This window comes from Castor canadensis, chromosome 18, assembly GCF_047511655.1.
Source record: "Castor canadensis chromosome 18, mCasCan1.hap1v2, whole genome shotgun sequence".
Classification (NCBI taxonomy): domain Eukaryota; kingdom Metazoa; phylum Chordata; class Mammalia; order Rodentia; family Castoridae; genus Castor; species Castor canadensis.
Genome location: NC_133403.1, coordinates 5,998,786 through 6,017,705, shown reverse-complemented (window position 1 = coordinate 6,017,705; position 18,920 = coordinate 5,998,786). Strand labels below are relative to the sequence as shown.

The following is an 18,920-nucleotide window of genomic DNA, read 5'->3' as shown; positions in this document are numbered from 1 at the left end:
TTGTGGGTAAATCAAAAGCAAATGAAAACAACAACAACAAAACAAAATAGATTTTATTTGACCGGTTATTTTGGAAAAACAAATTAAGATCTGTAAGTTGGTCAAGACAGAGCAAAAGCTCTGTGAGCCCCACGGTCTAATCTTTCATAGACTACAATTTGCCTTACAGACATGGGTCCCTAAATTTAACTTCCAGACAAAAAATAATGTTGAAAAATATGCATCAAGAGTGAACAATGCAACGGTACATTCATTTTGTCTTCTGCTGACTTCCTGTTTTGAAAGAATTGCTGCTCCCTCCTGATGTTAGCCTCCTAACAATGAATGAGTCATGTACAGTTTCACGTATGGACAGACTGCAGAAACAATTCAAATTCTACCACAATTCATAGATATCACAGTGTGAATGTAAAATTGATCAAAACAAATTCTTTCCCTCACACCACTGTTCCCTATCTACTCTGAAAAACTCCAGTCCATCTCTAACTTCATAGAACATTTTTTTCCAACCCAATTCCTGTTGAGGATTTGCAAATCATTTCTGTAGCTGAATAAAAACTGTCTTTGCTTTGATGTTTACTCATTTATTATTTCCTGATGAACAACTGTCTGTCATGACAGAATTCTGCAACACTGCAGTAGGACCAGGCAGTATGACACTCCCTGTAGTACACTTCCATTTTTACCTCCAGAGGCTCTATTAGTGTCCCTTCACCAAGCACAGTGGATCCAGGGCCTAGGAAACACATGGGACATGGTTAAATCAGCCTAGGCACTCTCTCATAGGCATGTCTCATCTCTGAGATGGACTGGTCTCTCCCAGCATTGTCTTCACGGGTTGGTATTGTTGAAGCAGAATGTTGAGCTCTCAAAATGACCTCAAAGATGAGCCATGTCTCCCTCCACCTAGAACTGACTCAGAAGCAAATCTGAGAGAAAAGGAGGTTTACAAAGGGTCAGAGTCCTTGAGAGAGGCATGGGGCTGTCACTATGGGTCCCTAAAGAAGAAGCAAGGGAGGGAGGTTTTGACCTCACTTCTGCCTTGTTTCTTTCACTGTGGCTTAACCAAACTATCCATCAGTAGTATGGTCCTCTCCACAGTAATACTCAGCCTCATCCTCAGACTCAAGGTTGGAGATGGTTAAGTAGCGATTCGCTCCAGAGCTGGAGCCTGAGAAGCGATTGGAGATCCCGTCCTCCTTGCTGAAGCTGCCATCACTTTTCACCTTCTTTATATACTGGGGACTCTTCCCTTGTATCTGTTGATACCAGTGAACGTAGTAATTGCTGTGCTCACTGCTGAGGGTGCAGATGAGCTTGGTCAAAGCTCCCAGGGAGGCAGACACAGATGGGGCCTGAGTCAGCACAGGCAGAACACAGAAACCTGGAAACACACAATTTCATGAGTGACACTGAATATCAAGGTGTCCTGGAAAGCTAACCCCACAGGATATGGGCTTGGAGAAATATTAAAGTGTTCCCTGAGTTCCCAGGGTTGCTCCACCTGTGGAGAAAAGGAGAGGCAGGAGGCTGAAGGGAAGCTAGGCCATGGTGAGAAGGCACTTTCAGGTGTTCTGCCCTGAAGCAGCTCAGCTGGGCCTACACTCTTCAGTTCCTCTCTTATCCTGTCTTCTTGCAGAGTGAGAAACGAGGAGCAATGGATGCAAATCTGTACTGCCTTCCAAAGTTTGGTTTCTAATCTCTTGCCTGAGACAAAAGTCTGAGCACCTTGGTCAAAAATTTCCAATAATCAGAACAAAAGCCAGGTTGGTGCTAGCAATGGAGAGATTTTTTCACCCAACAACAGGAAACTGACAGGAGCATCAGGGAAAACTTTTCACTTGGACACTGCCAAGGTCTGCAAAGTGAGATCCACGCAGCTCACTTCTGATCTCAGGATAAATGTTCCCATCAGTGTCACAATATCTCATGCAGAATGACATCATGTGAGTCCTTATAATATGCCAGACCTTTTGGAGAGGATATTAGATGTGTCATGCCAGAACCTCATCATAGCCTTACATAATTATTATGTTTAATGTATGAACTCTCCTCGCATCCAGTGATGAGCCAGCCCTCATGAGCAGTCTTAGTCCCAGACAGTAGAGAGGAGAATATATTTCCTCTCAGAAGACTCACTTCAAGAACATCCTTAGATATACAGGCCATTTCTGAAAACTCGGCTGTGTGCTCTAATCCAGCCCTGGATCGAGTCCTCTAGGACCATCCTTGAGTGGGTTCACTTTCAAAACATACTAGATGCTTGTGGGCAGGAAATATATCCCAGGGTAGAGAATGTCAGTATTCTAAATTTCAATGAACTCTTCGCTTTCTCTTATTTCTACATCCATAAACTATCTTCAATAAAATATCTCAATAACTTTATTGCAAGGTTCTTCTCTCTGAGATGGGAACACTGAAGCAGCATCTAAGATAATTCATGAAAGCTATTAACATACATTCCACTGACCATTAGAAAAATCATTTAATGGCTCAGATTTCTAGTTCAAACTGTGGCAAAACTTAATGTCTTTGAAAAGGAAAGAATCCTCGCCCCCATATTTTAGACAATCATCTCTGTATATCTCACTTCTGCTTCCTCTGGTAAGAGTTGAAGGTGGAGAAGGGATTCTTTCTCATGAAGCCTTTTTGTATATGAGACACTCTGCCGCCTCCATGTGGCTAGAAGCATATACTACAGGTGCGATTACCCAAACAGAACATCTTCCCTCTAGACCTGATCTGACCAACATAGGTAGCTGCTGAACCCATGATGTTCGTGATCCAGATACAGAAGTACTGTAGGTGTGAAATACACTCTAGAGGTCAAAGACTTCATAGAAGATAGAAAAATACTCCCATTCTAAATATGCATTACATACTGAAATAACAATGTTATAGAACATTAAAAAAATAAAATTTATTTTGAAACTTAATTCCACCTATTATTTCCACTTAAATATTCACTGAAACATTTTTTGAATTCATTGAGTTCCTTGAAAGGAATTATTCATATCTTTGTTTTTATTTGGAAGTTTTCAAAACTTATTTCTTGGCTATATGGGATTTCTTCTTGGACACTATCCCTCTAATATCCTTTGGGGATTTTCCATGTATTCTTTTAGCAATTTAAGCATACTTAATGGTTTAATTTAATGTTTGGTGTATAATATCCAACTTATGTGCTTCTCCTGGAATATTTTCAGTGGATTTTTTTCTTTCTCAGTGAATGGGTTAAGTGTATTTGTTACTATGTATGCTAAGAAAATATTCTTGAAATCTGGACATGTTGAATGGTACAATGCTATAATTCTGAACATCAGATTAATCACATTCTCCTTTTGGGGACATTGTTTCCTGAGGGACTCAATCCTTCTTTTTTAGTGACTTTTCCACACTATGTTTACAACAACTACACTCCTCATCTGGGAGATCTGTGAAGTGTCTGTTCACTGAGCTCTGTGGTCACAAATGGACCTAAGAGTGATTCTTATACCAACCTCTTCATCCTTCAGTTGTCCCATGCATACAGCAAATGTGTGCATGGGTTCCAGTCTTGCAATACAGTGATTCTGATCATGCCTGAGACCTCAATTGAAAGGACATGGGAAGGACCATCTCCCAGAGCTTTCAGCTGCACCTCCTTCTTGATGTGACTCTGAGAGCAGATATTTTGGTTCATTTTCTTATTTGCTGTATCTCAATCAACTTAAACAACATCTTGAACAATATGGGCAGAAAAATATGTACCACCTCTCCTATCACTTTCACTATTTCCACACTCTAAGTCCTAAGTTCTGTTGCCAGGTGGAAGGAAAATGAGGCACAAGATTGAGTCAAGTTGAAGGAGTGTGACCTTAAAGATGTAAGTGCACATGAGTTTGAGGGAGGGAAGCCATGAGGCTTTGCTGTCTCTGGTTCAGCTCGTCCATGAAAGAGAAGAGTTCATGGCAGTGTGATGAGAGGCACGAAGGCCCTGGTGTGTGGCATGCACTGGGTAGCAAGGACCCCGGGCCCGCACACTCAGAAGCCACCAGTACCTCCCTAACCCTAAGCCTAATCCTAACCCTGCCCTAGTCCCAACCGGAACCCTAACCCTCCAGACCTCCCTAACCCTAACCCTAACCCTAAGAAACCCTAACCCTAACCCCTACCTCTCTTACCCTAACCCTAACCCTAAGAAACCCTAACCCTAACCCTAAGCCTCCATGTCAGCAAAAATGAACTAATGCAGAAGATGATTCATGCTGACGGGGGTATGGGGTGAGATTTTGGGTTTGCTTTGGGGTTTTTTGCTTTTAAAATATGAACCGTGTCATCTCTGGGCTGCTCTTCATTTCTCAAGAGGCGGCTGCCCTGGCACACGGAGCCCTCACTCCGGACAGGACCCTCACCACAGCCGTGTCCCCACCACACTCAGCATCGTGGTCCCCAAGTGACTTCCCAAAACAAGCTCAGAGGCCACCAGCTTGTCACACAGCCGCTGTCCTGGAGAATGACACAGGCCATCTCACTGATATGCACAGCAGTGCAACTCCCCATGTCACAGGTGGGGAAATGGAGGCCCCAAAATGGCTGGAATCCACTCAGCGAAACGGGGCAGCACCAAGCCGTCCACTGTCCCCAGAGCTGAGGTCTGGGCTACAGAAACCTCGCGTCTGAGAATCTTGTGGACTCGGGGACGTGACCTCCTGCACGATGGCAGCTCTGCTTTAGTACATGATGTGCAGCAGCACGCCTGGTAACAAAACTCTGCTGTGACAGCAGTACTCTCTGCAAGTCGCTTTGTCAGCGACACCCGCAGCAAAGCCGCACAGTGGCACCTATGCCATGCAAGTCTGGGTGCTAGCCTCAGCTGTCCACAGGACAGCCTCCACTCCAGGTGTCCGCCGACCTCAACAGTCTGGGCTGGGCCCACAGCACTTGCCTTGCACCTGGCTCTGCCTCCAGGGCCGCTCCTGTGGACGCTCCATCAGTGTACAGCTCGGCCCCTCTCCTGACACCCCTGGCTGTACCCGCGCCAGCTGCTGCCCCAGCCACCCTCCCTGCCCTGGCCACCCTCCTCCACACCTCGAACCCCTCCAGCCAGCAAGCCACCCCCACGCTACCCCATGGCCCAGGAGGCTCCTGCCTGGGCCCACAAGCCACGTCACTATGGCGTCCCCATTCGACAGGAGCATGTTTTAATGTGTCACAGCTCACGGTGTGGGGACAAACGAGGGGCACACAGGAGGAGGGCAAGCAGCTTAGGGAATGGAGCCGCCTGCAAGAGAAGCCACCACAGACGAACAGGTGGCAGCCTGGCAGGTGACACACTCTGACTTGGCACCCAGACATGCCAGTTCCCTCTTGTCATCACACTTTGTCTCTACTTGGAGGATTAATGACACGAGCAAAAGTCTGAGACGTGCAGAGGATGACACAAAACACCGATTATGTCACCTATGACTGACAAAGGCGAAGTGACTCGCTGTCTCCTGTCCCCTCCTCACGCGGTGGATCTGAGTGAACTGTGAAGAAGGCAGCATGGCCCTTCCATGCCGGGGAATCATCTGACTTCGCAGCTTCTCCCACACTCCAGGTTCTAACCCAACCACAGACGCTCTGGCGGCTAAGCCCTGATCCCTCCTTCCCTGATCAGTTTAGTTCCTCCAGACTAAGATGACTGCTCAAGGAAAGCTCCCAGGGACTCCAGCTGACAGAGCTCCCTCATCTCTGCATCCCCAGACACTTCTGAACTGAAAGTAACTGATTCCCAGCAGAAATTCCCATCCAAAAAACACCAAAAACCAGGAACACGCAGGGCACAGGGCAAAGGCCTACCTTGACGCCTTTGGTGTCCTCCTCGTCAAACAAGCCGATATTGAAGGGCATCTGCAGCGTTGACCTCTCCCCGCGGTGGGATCAGGGGCGCCGCGTACTGGAGGACACAGAGCAGGACACATCACACGACCCTTCTGTCCCTGTCCCAACCTCGAGCTGCACAGCAACCCAGCGCAAGATCCCCACGCTCGCTCAGCCTGCGTGGAGCATGCCACGTGGGGAGTCACCGGGAGCCCGGACTCCCGGGAAGACCACAGATTTACAGAAACTGAAGAAAAGAGATGCACAGCCAATGTACTAACTGATGGTTACACGGGACAGTCTCAAGGCTGCCCCGGGTCCCCAGCGCAGTTTACAGACAGCTGTTCCTCCCTGTGTGATGCAGCACAGCTGAGGCTGGGTGGGATAGCGTCCACACGAACGTGGCCGCAGCCCTGACTCTAATGCCCCAGGACCCAGTACAGAAAGTCACCGCCCTTCTGCAGCTTGACCTCGTGCAGAAACACGCTTTAAACGAATTTAGTCGAGCATGGTGGCACACACCTGTAATTCAGAGAGGGCAGTCTCTGACCACTGTGGGCAGTTAGCATGAGACCATATACAAAAAGCAAACTGAAAGCAAAAGGTGCTGGGTGGGGCAACTCAAGCACTACAGTGCCTGCCCAGGAAGTGTGAGGCCCTGAGTTCAAGCCCCAGTGCTGCCAAAAAACAAGTAAAAATAAGGAAAGGGACCCTTACGTTCTGTGGTACTTGGGTAGAAAAAACGTAAGTTTACGTCACAATTTTCTTGTGTAGTTTTACACAGGTTTACGTAAAAGGATGTTCACATATTGAGACAGAATTCAAACACATGAGCATAAACTCAAAACGTCTCGGTGCTGCAGACGTTTGCAACAGCTCGGCTCTGTCTCGCCCTTCACTGACTTATCGCAGGCCCCTCGGGGACAGCTCCCAGGCAGGCCCCATGGGCACCACATCTGCCTGGACCCACGCAACCCCTGTAACCCATGTCAGCTCCAGGTGGCTGGCAAAACCCAGGACTGTGCGAGTAGCCACGGTTCCATGTTGTCTGGGGACTGAAGACAAGAAAAGACATCCGACCATGCTCAGCACAGACCAAACATCTTTTCCGTGGATGGCTGGCTAGATCTGCCAATGAGAGCCCCGGGGTACACGTGGCCAGCAATGTGAAGGAGTTTCCCACAGGGTGACCTTCAGGGGTCAAAACCCGAAAGCAGCAGGGACAGGCGAGCGGGCTGGGCAGAGGTGGTGGTCTCTGCGCCCTGGTGCCATACCTTTTGTAAGTAGACGTGCTGCCAGTCAATACCCCTGAAGAAGCTGTGCTCTTTCACCTCCTGTGCACTGGAGAGAGAGAGAAAGAGAGAGAGGTGGTAAGCACCCGGGAACTCTGTCCCCTCTGCAGAACCTGGAGGATTTCCACTCTCAGACGGCAGCTCAGCCGAAACCCGCGTGGTCGTACAGGGGTTCTAAGCCATGTGCGGTTCCCGGTCACTGCATGGCCCAAGACGACGTCAGGGAAGTCATTTCAAAAGGGTGCCCATTTCCTTCAGGCTGGGCACAAGGCCAGGGCCCATGCATCCAGGCAAGCAGCCCTGGCTCCCCCAGCCCCATGTTCCTGGCGGCAATGCCCGCGGGCAGCCCGCATGTGTCCACTCACCCTCTCAGGAGCTTAAACTGCATGCAGCCCAGGGAGAACCAGTCAGCACTGCTGTCATAGGCTGTTCCCTTCTGCAGCACCTCGGGAGCCATGTACCCATGGGTGTCCCTGTGGGGGAAGACAGGGTGGTTAGCAGGGCAGCCTCCATAGATAAGGAGGGGGCACAGGGTTCAACAGGCCTCCTGCTGGTCAGTGGGAAGCCAGGTCCCACTCCACCAACATGGGCATTCCCACGGATGTGACAACACAGAGGGAGAAGGGACACCAGCCCAAGTCCAGCGGATAAGGTCAGCGTCCTTGGCGGTGAGGAGCAGTTTCCCCACCTTCTTGAGAGCCCTATGGATGCCAGCCTGGGGGAGCAGGAGGAGGGACACAGGACAGCCAGCAGGCTGCACCACCCCGAGCTGTGCACCTGAGGGCAGGGGCTCGTCCACCCCTGCTGTGTCCCTCCCATGCTGAGGACCTGTGCTCTCATGTGCTGGGGGCAGAGCTGCTTGCTGGGTCACACTCAGTTACAGTGATGGGTCCTGGGAGTTGGAGGGTGTGGGGGGAGGAGGAGGAGGAAGCACATGCAGGTATACATGGTAGAACCCTCATATCTGCCTAAAAAGCCACTCAAGGGCCAAGGGTCAGCTATAGCAGGCCGACTGTGACTTGCAGGATGTCAAGGACACACCTGGGAGGACACCTGACTTACACAGTTCACGCTGCCCTAACCCTTCCTGCCCCACAGTGCTGGTCCTAGATGTCCTTGAACAGCTGGAAGAGCTGTGGCAGAGAGGAATGACCTCTGAAAAGCCACCATCAGCACCTGATTTCCTTCACCAACACCATGGGTAAGAAGCCGTCCACCTCGGGGTGCTGTGAGGACCGCAGATGGCACAGGCTTAGCATCAAGGTGTACAGGAGAACTCAATCCAGATGAAGGACTTATTTTATTTTTTTTGGTGGCACTGGGATTTGAACTCAGGGCTTCACACTTGCAAGGCAAGCGCTCTACCACTTGAGCTGTGCCCCAGCCTTTTGCTTTTGTTTTTCAAGGAGGGTCTTACACTTTTGCCCAGGCTGGCCACCAACCAGGATTCTCCATTGCCTGCCTCCTGCATAGCCGGGATTACAGACGAGCTCCACCACTGCTGTCCTGCTGGGAATCTGAATCTCCTCTAACAACTCACGCTCAGACAGCAGGAATCTGCTCAGAAACTCATCTTTGGTCATTAAAAGAATTCTTGAAAGAGCGCCGTGACCAGGTGGCAGTGGGCACTGGTCCACCCCTGCAAGCCTGGGTCTCTGGAGGGCTCCAGTGCACAACAGTGTGTGGGCAGCACTGCAGAGACCACAGCTGTCTTCTGGTGCACGGCCCCACAAGGAGCAGGGAAGACCTCCCTCAGGCACCCAAACCATTTTCTGGGAAGTTTAAACCCAGCAGTTCCTAGTGACCTGTGACTCACAATCCCAGGACTGAGTGGATCATTTCTGGAATGGACAGAGCTGAAGGATAGTGAGGAACAAATGAGGGTCTGCCAGCTTCCACTGAATGTGATTAGACTGAGCTGGGGACGGCGCCAGCGCTGTGGCTGATCTGCCCACCCAAGACAGTGACAGCTTCCTGGCATCCACTGAAGGAGACCGTGACTGCTGGCCAACACACGGGGCCCGTGCTGCGGCTTTGTGTCCCTCCCTCAGGTAAGCTGGCCCTCATCGGCCACTGGCCATTGATTCAGCTCCATGGTCCCCTTTGGGTCCCCTGGCTCCTCACAGCTAAACTCAAGCTCGTCCATCTGTCACCCTGTCCCCACACGGATGGGTCTGAGCTCCGAGCAGGGGCCCCAACCATGGCAGTGCTTTGGGGATGGACCAGCCACTCAGCAATGTCCAGGCACTTTCTCTGCAGCTTTGAAGAGATCTGAGAAACCAAGTTCAGGGTGAAATTCTGGCAAAACACCTTCAACCTAAAAAAGCAGCAGAGCCTCGGGGATTTCGCCATAGTACACAGAGCCTAGGACCTGGCTTCAGAGCTGACACTACAGCCCCTGTGGCCAGGTGTGACGCAATTTCTCTGGACCTCACTTGCAGGCCACGTGGAGTGGACGGTGACACTCATGACTTGTGGGGTCTCCATGAACATCACAGCAGCGGTTCACGAGGCCTGGGCAGCCAATAAGCCACCTAGTGTCCCACAGACATGCTCACTGGTCACTTAAAGGACACAGTCCCTGGTCCCTGGACCTGCTGGCTCTGGCAGGTGGGGATTGGGCCGCCTTCCAGCTCCTTCTCCAGCACCTGTCACAGAACCCGGATCTGAGAGCTCGCTCTTTTGAAAGACTCACTCGATTCTGATGAACTCTGGCATTCACACAATTTTATGACTGTGGTAAATTGAAGAGATTAGCATACCAAATGGCGGTGGCATTAAAAATTCAAATGACTCTTAGGAGTGTCTGGTGCTGTCCCTGGGAGACACTCACGCATGGTGGGCACGCCAGCAAAGCTGAAGCTTTCGTGGTGGGGACAGTCCTCCAGGCCGTCCAGCACTGTGACGCGCCTTCAGTCTGGAGGAACAGCAAGATACAACTTAGAAAGCCTCAGCTAAGAATGAGACGCTTAAAGACAACACCACAGGCCTGAACGCACACTGCACACGGGTGTCCACTTCCTGCAGATAAACCGGCCCAGAGGGTCAGTCATGGAGTCCCGGGTCCCTCACTTCTGTCTACAGAGCTTGGCTGGCCACCTCACACCTGTGGTCAGAAGAGCTTCAGGCCAGGTCACTCACACTCCTGCTGTGTGACCACAGTGTCCCCTTAGTGGCCAGCGGCCTGCAGTCACCTCGCTCCCTCACTCTGACCTAACGATATGACCCGCAGGTGTCAAAGCCATAACTGCAAGGAATGACTGGCTTGTTTAAGGGGACAAAAGTCCTCATTCCTCTGCAGGGAACAGCAAAGGGCTTTTGGAAAGAAAGGCAGGTGGGAGGGCCAGCAGCCCTCAGCCCCTCCTGGGATCCCGTGCAGCTGTACACCACCTCCTTGGCACACGGGCTCCCTCACGTGTCCCTGGCACAGTGAAAAGGGGTCCATGATCAGCTCCACTTACAGAAGAGACTGCAGGTCAAAGGTTACCTGCTTGCTTGCTGGGTCAGCCTCCTTCAAGCAGCACTGGGCCCTGAGCACAGCCAGTTACCCGGGGTCAGTTCCATCCCCATGGATGGTGACAGACTGCGCACAGTTCTCTCCACTCTCACTCCTGTGACACTGGACATCCCCAACTGACTCTGTATCATGGTGTACTGAAACCGCAGCTGGTGAGAGGATCGGGGCACCGATGCCAGGCCGGCGCAGCACCAGGGCGACTCACACGCTTGAGTATGGCTTCTTCTTAGAAAAGTCACAGGCGTGGCCGAGGTCTGAGATCCGCACGTGTCCGTGCTCATCCAGCAGGATGTTCGCAGGCTAAAGGGAAACACAAAGGCACGCCTGAGTCCCCAAGATGCTGGGGGGACTGTGACAGCCTCTGCAAGTGTGTGCACGTGACATCGCCCGTGACACCGCCATGTCTGCTCCAGCACACAGATGACGGTCTACCCTGTCACACCAACACAGCGCAGGGACTGAGGAAAACACTGCTCCTGTGATGAAGGCAGCTACCATCAGACAGAGCCTCACAGGCAGGTCATCCAAGGGGCCAGACCTCTAGTCATCACAGAGGAAAGCATTTCCTTCACGCTGTCCGGGCCCTCCCAACAACAGGAGTGGAACCACCAGCCCTGGAGCTTCTATGAGCCACAAAGACTTCAGGGAACGAGGGCAAAAAACAACAGCAAGAGCTGTGCAAGTGCAGAGGCTGCCCGGGCACCGGAGGCTCCTGCCTCCATTCCAGCTCAGCAGGGCAAACAAAGGGAGAGCCTGTCTCGACAGAAGCAAGCTGGGTGTGAAGGCACACGCCTGTCATCCCAGCCACAGCGAGAAGCATAGCAGGAGGATCACAGCCTGGGCAAAAAGTGAGACCCCAGCTCCAAAATAACTGGAGCAGAAAGAACTGGTGGTGTGGCTCGAGGAGCACAGCACCTGCATAGCAAGTGCAAGGCCTGCTCTCAAACCCCAGTGAACCAAGAAGAAAACGCAGAGGCTGACCTAAGAGATCAAGGCTTCCCACAGCACCACACAACCCAATCAGGACAGCGGAGCCAGGGCAGCCAAACAGCCAAGTACAGCTGCGACCTCGACCCAAGAAAGGGCTTTCCCATGACTGGCAAGCCCAGCTCCGGTCCTACACTGACCCACGGCCATCTTAAAACCTCTTTCTGCTGGAGATCAGCTATCCCTGTGCTTGAAATAAAAGCGATATAATTCAATTATAACATTTGAGTGTGAGTAATCGATTGCGAATGACGCAAATGAGGCCTGAATGGACGTTAAATCATGACACTGCCCCTGAACGGCCAGAAAGCCGAGGTCAGCACCAAGAGCCAGATGACACCCGCTCATTGCAGACCTCCGCGACTCCATTCCCCTTATGGAGCAGCTGCCTCCTCCTCTCTGACACAACAAAAGCCCAGCATCCTTTGCTTCCCGATGCTCACATGAAAAGTAAGGGCCTCATTTGACCTTGAAGAAAATGCTTTAAGATTTATCAAGTATTCTGTGAAAAAAAATACACAAACACAAAACCTAGAGTTTTAGGTGTGTGGACGGGAACTGTAAGAAAAGGGTTCGGATCATCCTGGCCCAGGTCCGAGAGGAAGGCGCTCTGTCCCTGGCGTCCTCGCCCCGCTCCCTGCACCATTCCGGCATTCGCCTTGCAGGCTCGTCTTCATTTCTCGGGCTCCCTGGGTTCCCTGCACCTCCAGAGCTGCCTTCAGATCGCTGGCACCTCGCTTAGCCAGCGTCACCACGAAGGGACTGCCCCCTCCCGAGCCCTTCCATCGTGGGGCGCGGGGCAGAGTCTGGCCTTGGGAGATGGTGCAGGCCGTCACCATGTCACCGTGCCACCACGTCACCCACGTCGTCCACGTCGCTGGCCTCTGGGTCTCCACCCCACAGCCTAGGTCCCTGTGAAACACTCGTCCAGGCTCCTACAGAATGGGGGCCGTCTGTTGCTCCACGAACACCCACTGGACCACGATGAGTATAAACTGGGGCACGTAACACCCCCCGGACGCTCGCCACCCTCACCTTCAGGTCCTGGTAGACCACGCAGCGCCGGTGCATGTGCTCCAGCCCCAGGATGACCTCCGCCATGTAGAACTGCATCTCACTCTCTGAGAAGACCCTGTGCTGCGACAGGTGGTAATGCAGGTCACCCCCTGGAGAGAGACGCACCTCAGTCTAGGGGACCTGATGGCGTCTGCTTGCGGTCGGGATGTAGGGGAAGGGGAGCCATGCTTCCTCTCCTAGCTGCCTGTCTTTGACATCTGTGGTATAACACAAATTGTTAGAGACCTGAGCTCAGAGCCAGGCACGAGGGCACAACCGAGGGTTCCAGGCTCCCCGTGACACCGTGGCAGGCCAGCCACCCTGCTCTGATCTCTGAGCCCTGTCCAACACCAACTGCACAGACATCCAAAGATGGCTTACCCGGCACCTCTACAGGCACAAAAAATCCAACCCCAGAACCCAGTTGTGAGGAGAGACACTGGGGAAAGCCAGTACAGGCCACTCCAGGAGGGGTGTTGCAGGGCAGCTCTGTGGTGCCTGGAAGTTTCTGTAACACAACACTGGAGAAAGGAACTAATCATGAGGCCTCAGGTAAGGGAACAGAGAATGTCACCAATAGGGTGAGGGTGTGTTCACAAGCCACAGGGGAGAGTCCCTCCTAGTTTACAGAAGCAAAGCAAAGCTCACCTGCACTGCCTTGGCTTGTGCTGTCTCCCTGCTCCCACACCGGGGCACCAGATGGGGACATATAGGACCCACACCCCACAGGCCCCCAGTCTGTCTGCCCTGGGCCCTGGCTCTGCCCCCACCCTCCCTGAGCACTGCCTGTTCCAGAGGATCTGAGCTGCTGTGTCTGTGAAATTTGGACAGATTTGGTTTCACACTAAGCACTCAAAACATAGAACTTCAAGTGAGCTGGGTGCAGTAGCTCACACCTGTAATCCTAGCTACTTGGGAGGCAGAGATCAGGAGGATCTCAGTTTGAAGCCAGCCTTGGGAAAATAGTTCCAGAGACTGTATCTTGAAAACCCCATCACAAAAACCAGGGTTGGTGGAGTGGTTCAAGTGACAGAGCACCTGCCTAGCAAGCATGAAGCCCTGAGTTCAAACCTCAGTGCTGCCAAAATACACTTTGTGTGTGTACCATGTTGTACACCATGTCACTTCCTTGCCTGCAAAAGTGGCTTTTCCAGCAAAGGCCCGTGGTTTAAGAGACGAGCGTACCATCCGAGGGCTGAAGCCTCTCCTGGCTCAAAGAGAGCCGTCAGCACCAGCTGTGAATGCAGCTATCTTTGGCCAGTACTCCCAGGAGGCGCTTCCTCCCTAGGAGCCGAGGGCCAAAGAGGTGGAAGCTAATTACAGGCCTGGCCACCCCAGGCCAGGCACCAAAGCCCGCGGCGGAGCCCAGGTCACAGGACTCCAGCTTCTTTTTTTTTTTTTTTTTTTTCATTTTTCTTTTATTATTCATATGTGCATAAAAGGCTTGGTTCATTTCTCCCCCCTGCCCCCACCCCCTCCCTTACCACCCACTCCACCCCCTCCCGCTCCCCCCCTCAATACCCAGCAGAAACTATTTTGCCCTTATCTCTAATTTTGTTGTAGAGAGAGTATAAGCAATAATAGGAAGGAACAAGGGGTTTTGCTGGTTGAGATAAGGATAGCTATACAGGGCATTGACTCACATTGATTTCCTGTGCGTGGGTGTTACCTTCTAGGTTAATTCTTTTTGATCTAACCTTTTCTCTAGTTCCTGGTCCCCTTTTCCTATTGGCCTCAGTTGCTTTAAGGTATCTGCTTTAGTTTCTCTGCATTAAGGGCAACAAATGCTAGCTAGTTTTGTAGGTGTCTTACCTATCCTCACCCCTCCCTTGTGTGCTCTCGCTTTTATCATGTGCTCATAGTCCAATCCCCTTGTTGTGTTTGCCCTTGATCTAATGTCCACATATGAGGGAGAACATACGATTTTTGGTCTTTTGAGCCAGGCTAACCTCACTCAGAATGATGTTCTCCAATTCCATCCATTTACCAGCGAATGATAACATTTCGTTCTTCTTCATGGCTGCATAAAATTCCATTGTGTATAGATACCACATTTTCTTAATCCATTCGTCAGTGCTGGGACATCTTGGCTGTTTCCATAACTTGGCTATTGTGAATAGTGCCGCAATAAACATGGATGTGCAGGTGCCTCTGGAGTAACAGTCTTTTGGGTATATCCCCAAGAGTGGTATTGCTGGATCAAATGGTAGATCGATGTCCAGCTTTTTAAGTAGCCTCCAAATTTTTTTCCAGAGTGGTTGTACTAGTCTACATTCCCACCAACAGTGTAAAAGGGTTCCTTTTTCCCCGCATCCTCGCCAACACCTGTTGTTGGTGGTGTTGCTGATGATGGCTATTCTAACAGGGGTGAGGTGGAATCTTAGTGTGGTTTTAATTTGCATTTCCTTTATTGCTAGAGATGGTGAGCATTTTTTCATGTATTTTCTGGCCATTTGAATTTCTTCTTTTGAGAAAGTTCTGTTTAGTTCACATGCCCATTTCTTTATTGGTTCATTAGTTTTGGGAGAATTTAGTTTTTTAAGCTCCCTGTATATTCTGGTTATCAGTCCTTTGTCTGATGTATAATTGGCAAATATTTTCTCCCACTCTGTGGGTGTTCTCTTCAGTTTAGAGACCATTTCTTTTGATGAACAGAAGCTTTTTAGTTTTATGAGGTCCCATTTATCTATGCTATCTCTTAGTTGCTGTGCTGCTGGGGTTTCATTGAGAAAGTTCTTACCTATACCTACTAACTCCAGAGTATTTCCTACTCTTTCTTGTATCAACTTAAGAGTTTGGGGTCTGATATTCAGATCCTTGATCCATTTTGAGTTAATCTTGGTATAGGGTGATATACATGGATCTAGTTTCAGTTTTTTGCAGACTGCTAACCAGTTTTCCCAGCAGTTTTTGTTGAAGAGGCTGCTATTTCTCCATCGTATATTTTTAGCTCCTTTGTCAAAGATAAGTTGCTCATAGTTGTGTGGCTTCATATCTGGATCCTCTATTCTGTTCCACTGGTCTTCATGTCTGTTTTTGTGCCAGTACCATGCTGTTTTTATTGTTATTGCTTTGTAATATAGTTTGAAGTCAGGTATTGTGATACCTCCTGCATTGTTCTTTTGACTGAGTATTGCCTTGGCTATTCGTGGCCTCTTGTGTTTCCATATAAATTTCACAGTAGATTTTTCAATCTCTTTAATGAATGTCATTGGAATTTTGATGGGAATTGCATTAAACATGTAGATTACTTTTGGGAGTATCGACATTTTTACTATGTTGATTCTACCAATCCATGAGCATGGGAGATCTCTCCACTTTCTATAGTCTTCCTCAATCTCTTTCTTCAGAAGTGTATAGTTTTCCTTGTAGAGGTCTTTCACATCTTTTGTTAGGTTTACACCTAGGTATTTGATTTTTTTTGAGGCTATTGTAAATGGAATTGTTTTCATACATTCTTTTTCCGTTTGCTCATTGTTAGTGTATAGAAATGCTAATGATTTTTCTATGTTGATTTTATATCCTGCTACTTTGCTATAGCTATTGATGATGTCTAGAAGCTTCTGAGTAGAGTTTTTTGGGTCTTTAAGGTATAGGATCATGTCGTCTGCAAATAGGGATATTTTGACAGTTTCTTTACCTATTTGTATTCCTTTTATTCCTTCTTCTTGCCTAATTGCTCTGGCTAGGAATTCCAGTACTATGTTGAATAGGAGTGGAGATAGTGGGCATCCTTGTCTGGTTCCTGATTTTAGAGGGAACGGTTTTAATTTTTCTCCGTTAAGTATAATGCTGGCTGTAGGTTTGTCATATATAGCTTTTATAATGTTGAGGAACTTTCCTTCTATTCCTAGTTTTCTTAGAGCTTTTATCATGAAATGATGTTGGATCTTATCAAAGGCTTTTTCTGCATCTATTGAGATGATCAAGTGGTTTTTGTCTTTGCTTCTGTTAATGTGGTTTATTACGTTTATTGATTTTCGTATGTTGAACCACCCCTGCATCCCTGGGATGAAGCCTACCTGGTCGTGGTGAATAATCTTTTTGATGTGTTGCTGAATTCGATTTGCCATTATTTTGTTGAGGATTTTTGCATCAATGTTCATTAAGGAGATTGGCCTATAGTTCTCCTTTTTGGAGGTGTCTTTGCCTGGTTTTGGGATAAGTGTAATAGTGGCTTCATAAAATGTGTTTGGCAGTTTTCCTTCCCTTTCTATTTCATGGAACAGTTTAAGGAGGGTTGGTATCAGTTCTTCTTTAAAGGTCTGATAGAATTCAGCAGAGAATCCATCAGGTCCTGGACTTTTCTTTTTGGGGAGACTCTTGATTGCTGCTTCAATTTCATTTTGTGTTATAGGTCTATTCAGGTGATTAATTTCCTCTTGGTTCAGTTTTGGATGATCATATGTATCTAGAAATCTGTCCATTTCTTTTAGATTTTCAAATTTATTTGAATATAGGTTCTCAAAGTAGTCTCTGATGATTTCCTGGACTTCCATGGTGTTTGTTGTTATCTCCCCTTTTGCATTCCTGATTCTACTAATTTGGGTTTTTTCTCTCCTCATTTTAGTCAGGTTTGCCAGGGGTCTATCGATCTTGTTTATTTTTTCAAAGAACCAACTTTTTGTTTCATTAATTCTTTGTATGGTTTTTTTGGTTTCTATTTCGTTGATTTCAGCTCTTATTTTTATTATTTCTCTCCTTCTATTTGTTTTGGGATTTGCTTGTTCTTGTTTTTCTAGGGGACTCCAGCTTCTAAGGAGAGACAGGCAGACCACGGGGAAACCACGGTGCAGGTTGTGAAATGAATCGTGACTGACAACTGAAGGGGAACGTGACTGTAGAAAAGACATGAGGCTTCAGCCTGCCCACAGCACGTGCTCAGATGAACAGACTGGCGGACGGACGGAGCGAGCATTGGGTCACTTACCATTCATGAGGTCGAGGATGAAGCAGAGCTTGTTGGGCGTGTGGAAGGCGTACGTCATGCAGACGATGAAGGGACAGTCCTAGAGGGAGGACATGGCTGGTGAGAAGGTGGGCACATCTGGTGAGTTCATCCCCACCCAACGCCACCATCCACACACTGGGTGCAACACCCGCACAATGACCACAGACGTCAGGGTTGGCAGATCTGGCTGTGGTCACATGTGACAAATGATGTGATCACTGGAGCAGGTGACGAGGCCGTCCCCCACGGGTTGTGTGACTTCTCATTGCCTCCATCTTGAAAGACAGGGACAGAGACACGGTGAGCTATAGTCCCCTTGGCCAATCAGACACCCATTTCCACCTCTACCTCTGAAATGGAAGAACTGCACCACAGCAGGGACAGCACTGGTTTAATCACCAGGAACAAATTAAATCAGCTTTTGAAAGTGGAAAAGATACCATAGTCAGGGAGGCGTAGCCCAATGCTGAGCAGAACTCACACATCCTAACTAACCTGAGATTCCGTGGGACCTTAGTTAAAATGACAGTGACAAGCTGACTTAAAGATGTACATGAATGTAAAGAGCCAAGAAAATCCAGATGTGCGTGAAGAAAACTGAGGTGGGGACTTACAGCGACAAACTCCCAGACTTATCCTATGGCGGCCAGCGTGGCATGGGGTCACAGACACAGAGCACGGGCAGAAGACAGGATCCTGAGACAGACAAACGGCCACAGCAGATGAAGGTGCGAGTGAGGGAAGAAAAGGGCGGCGCTCTCCATCACGGATCCTGAGGCATCTGCGCCACACAGAAACCACAATACAACACAAACCGCACACCAATGTCACCACCTGGATGTCTGTCACTCTGAACCTGGAAGACAGACAGACGATCGAGCTGGTGAGATGACACAAGAGATCCCTCAGGATCTCACAGCAAGCGAGGACTTCACGACAGGCCACGGAACACACGAGCCACAGAAACACCAACAAACTATACTAAGAGGAAACGCAGACTCGGCTCATCAGAAAACACCAAACCACAGGGCAGAAGACTGCAATCTGTGAATGAACGGAGGACCTGTGTTCTCCTGTGTCCAAGGACACCTGCCACCAGCAAGGGTCACAAAGCTGAGGTGAACGCCCCTGGCCACGCCAACTGCCAACATGCAAAGTGGGCAGCATTGAGTGGATGGCATGGAGTGGCCGGAGCCTCCACACCTGGCTGTGGGGTGACCAGGTATGGGTACTGTGGCCAATTGTGAGCTTGTGCTCACCATGGCTGGACCTC

General features: G+C 49.5%; 1 pseudogene and 1 gene segment (V, D, J or C); both read right to left on the bottom strand.

Annotated features, from left to right (window-relative positions):
- Positions 1-1,070: 1,070 nt before the first annotated feature.
- LOC141418912 (immunoglobulin lambda variable 4-3-like) lies at positions 1,071-5,874 on the bottom strand. The segment is given in 3 exon segments: positions 1,071-1,384; positions 5,203-5,263; positions 5,824-5,874. Coding segments are annotated over 3 exon segments (426 nt in total).
- A 1,623-nt stretch (positions 5,875-7,497) lies between these two features.
- The window catches only part of LOC109684472 (G protein-coupled receptor kinase 3-like), a 29,352-nt pseudogene continuing 17,929 nt past the window's right edge, over positions 7,498-18,920 (bottom strand).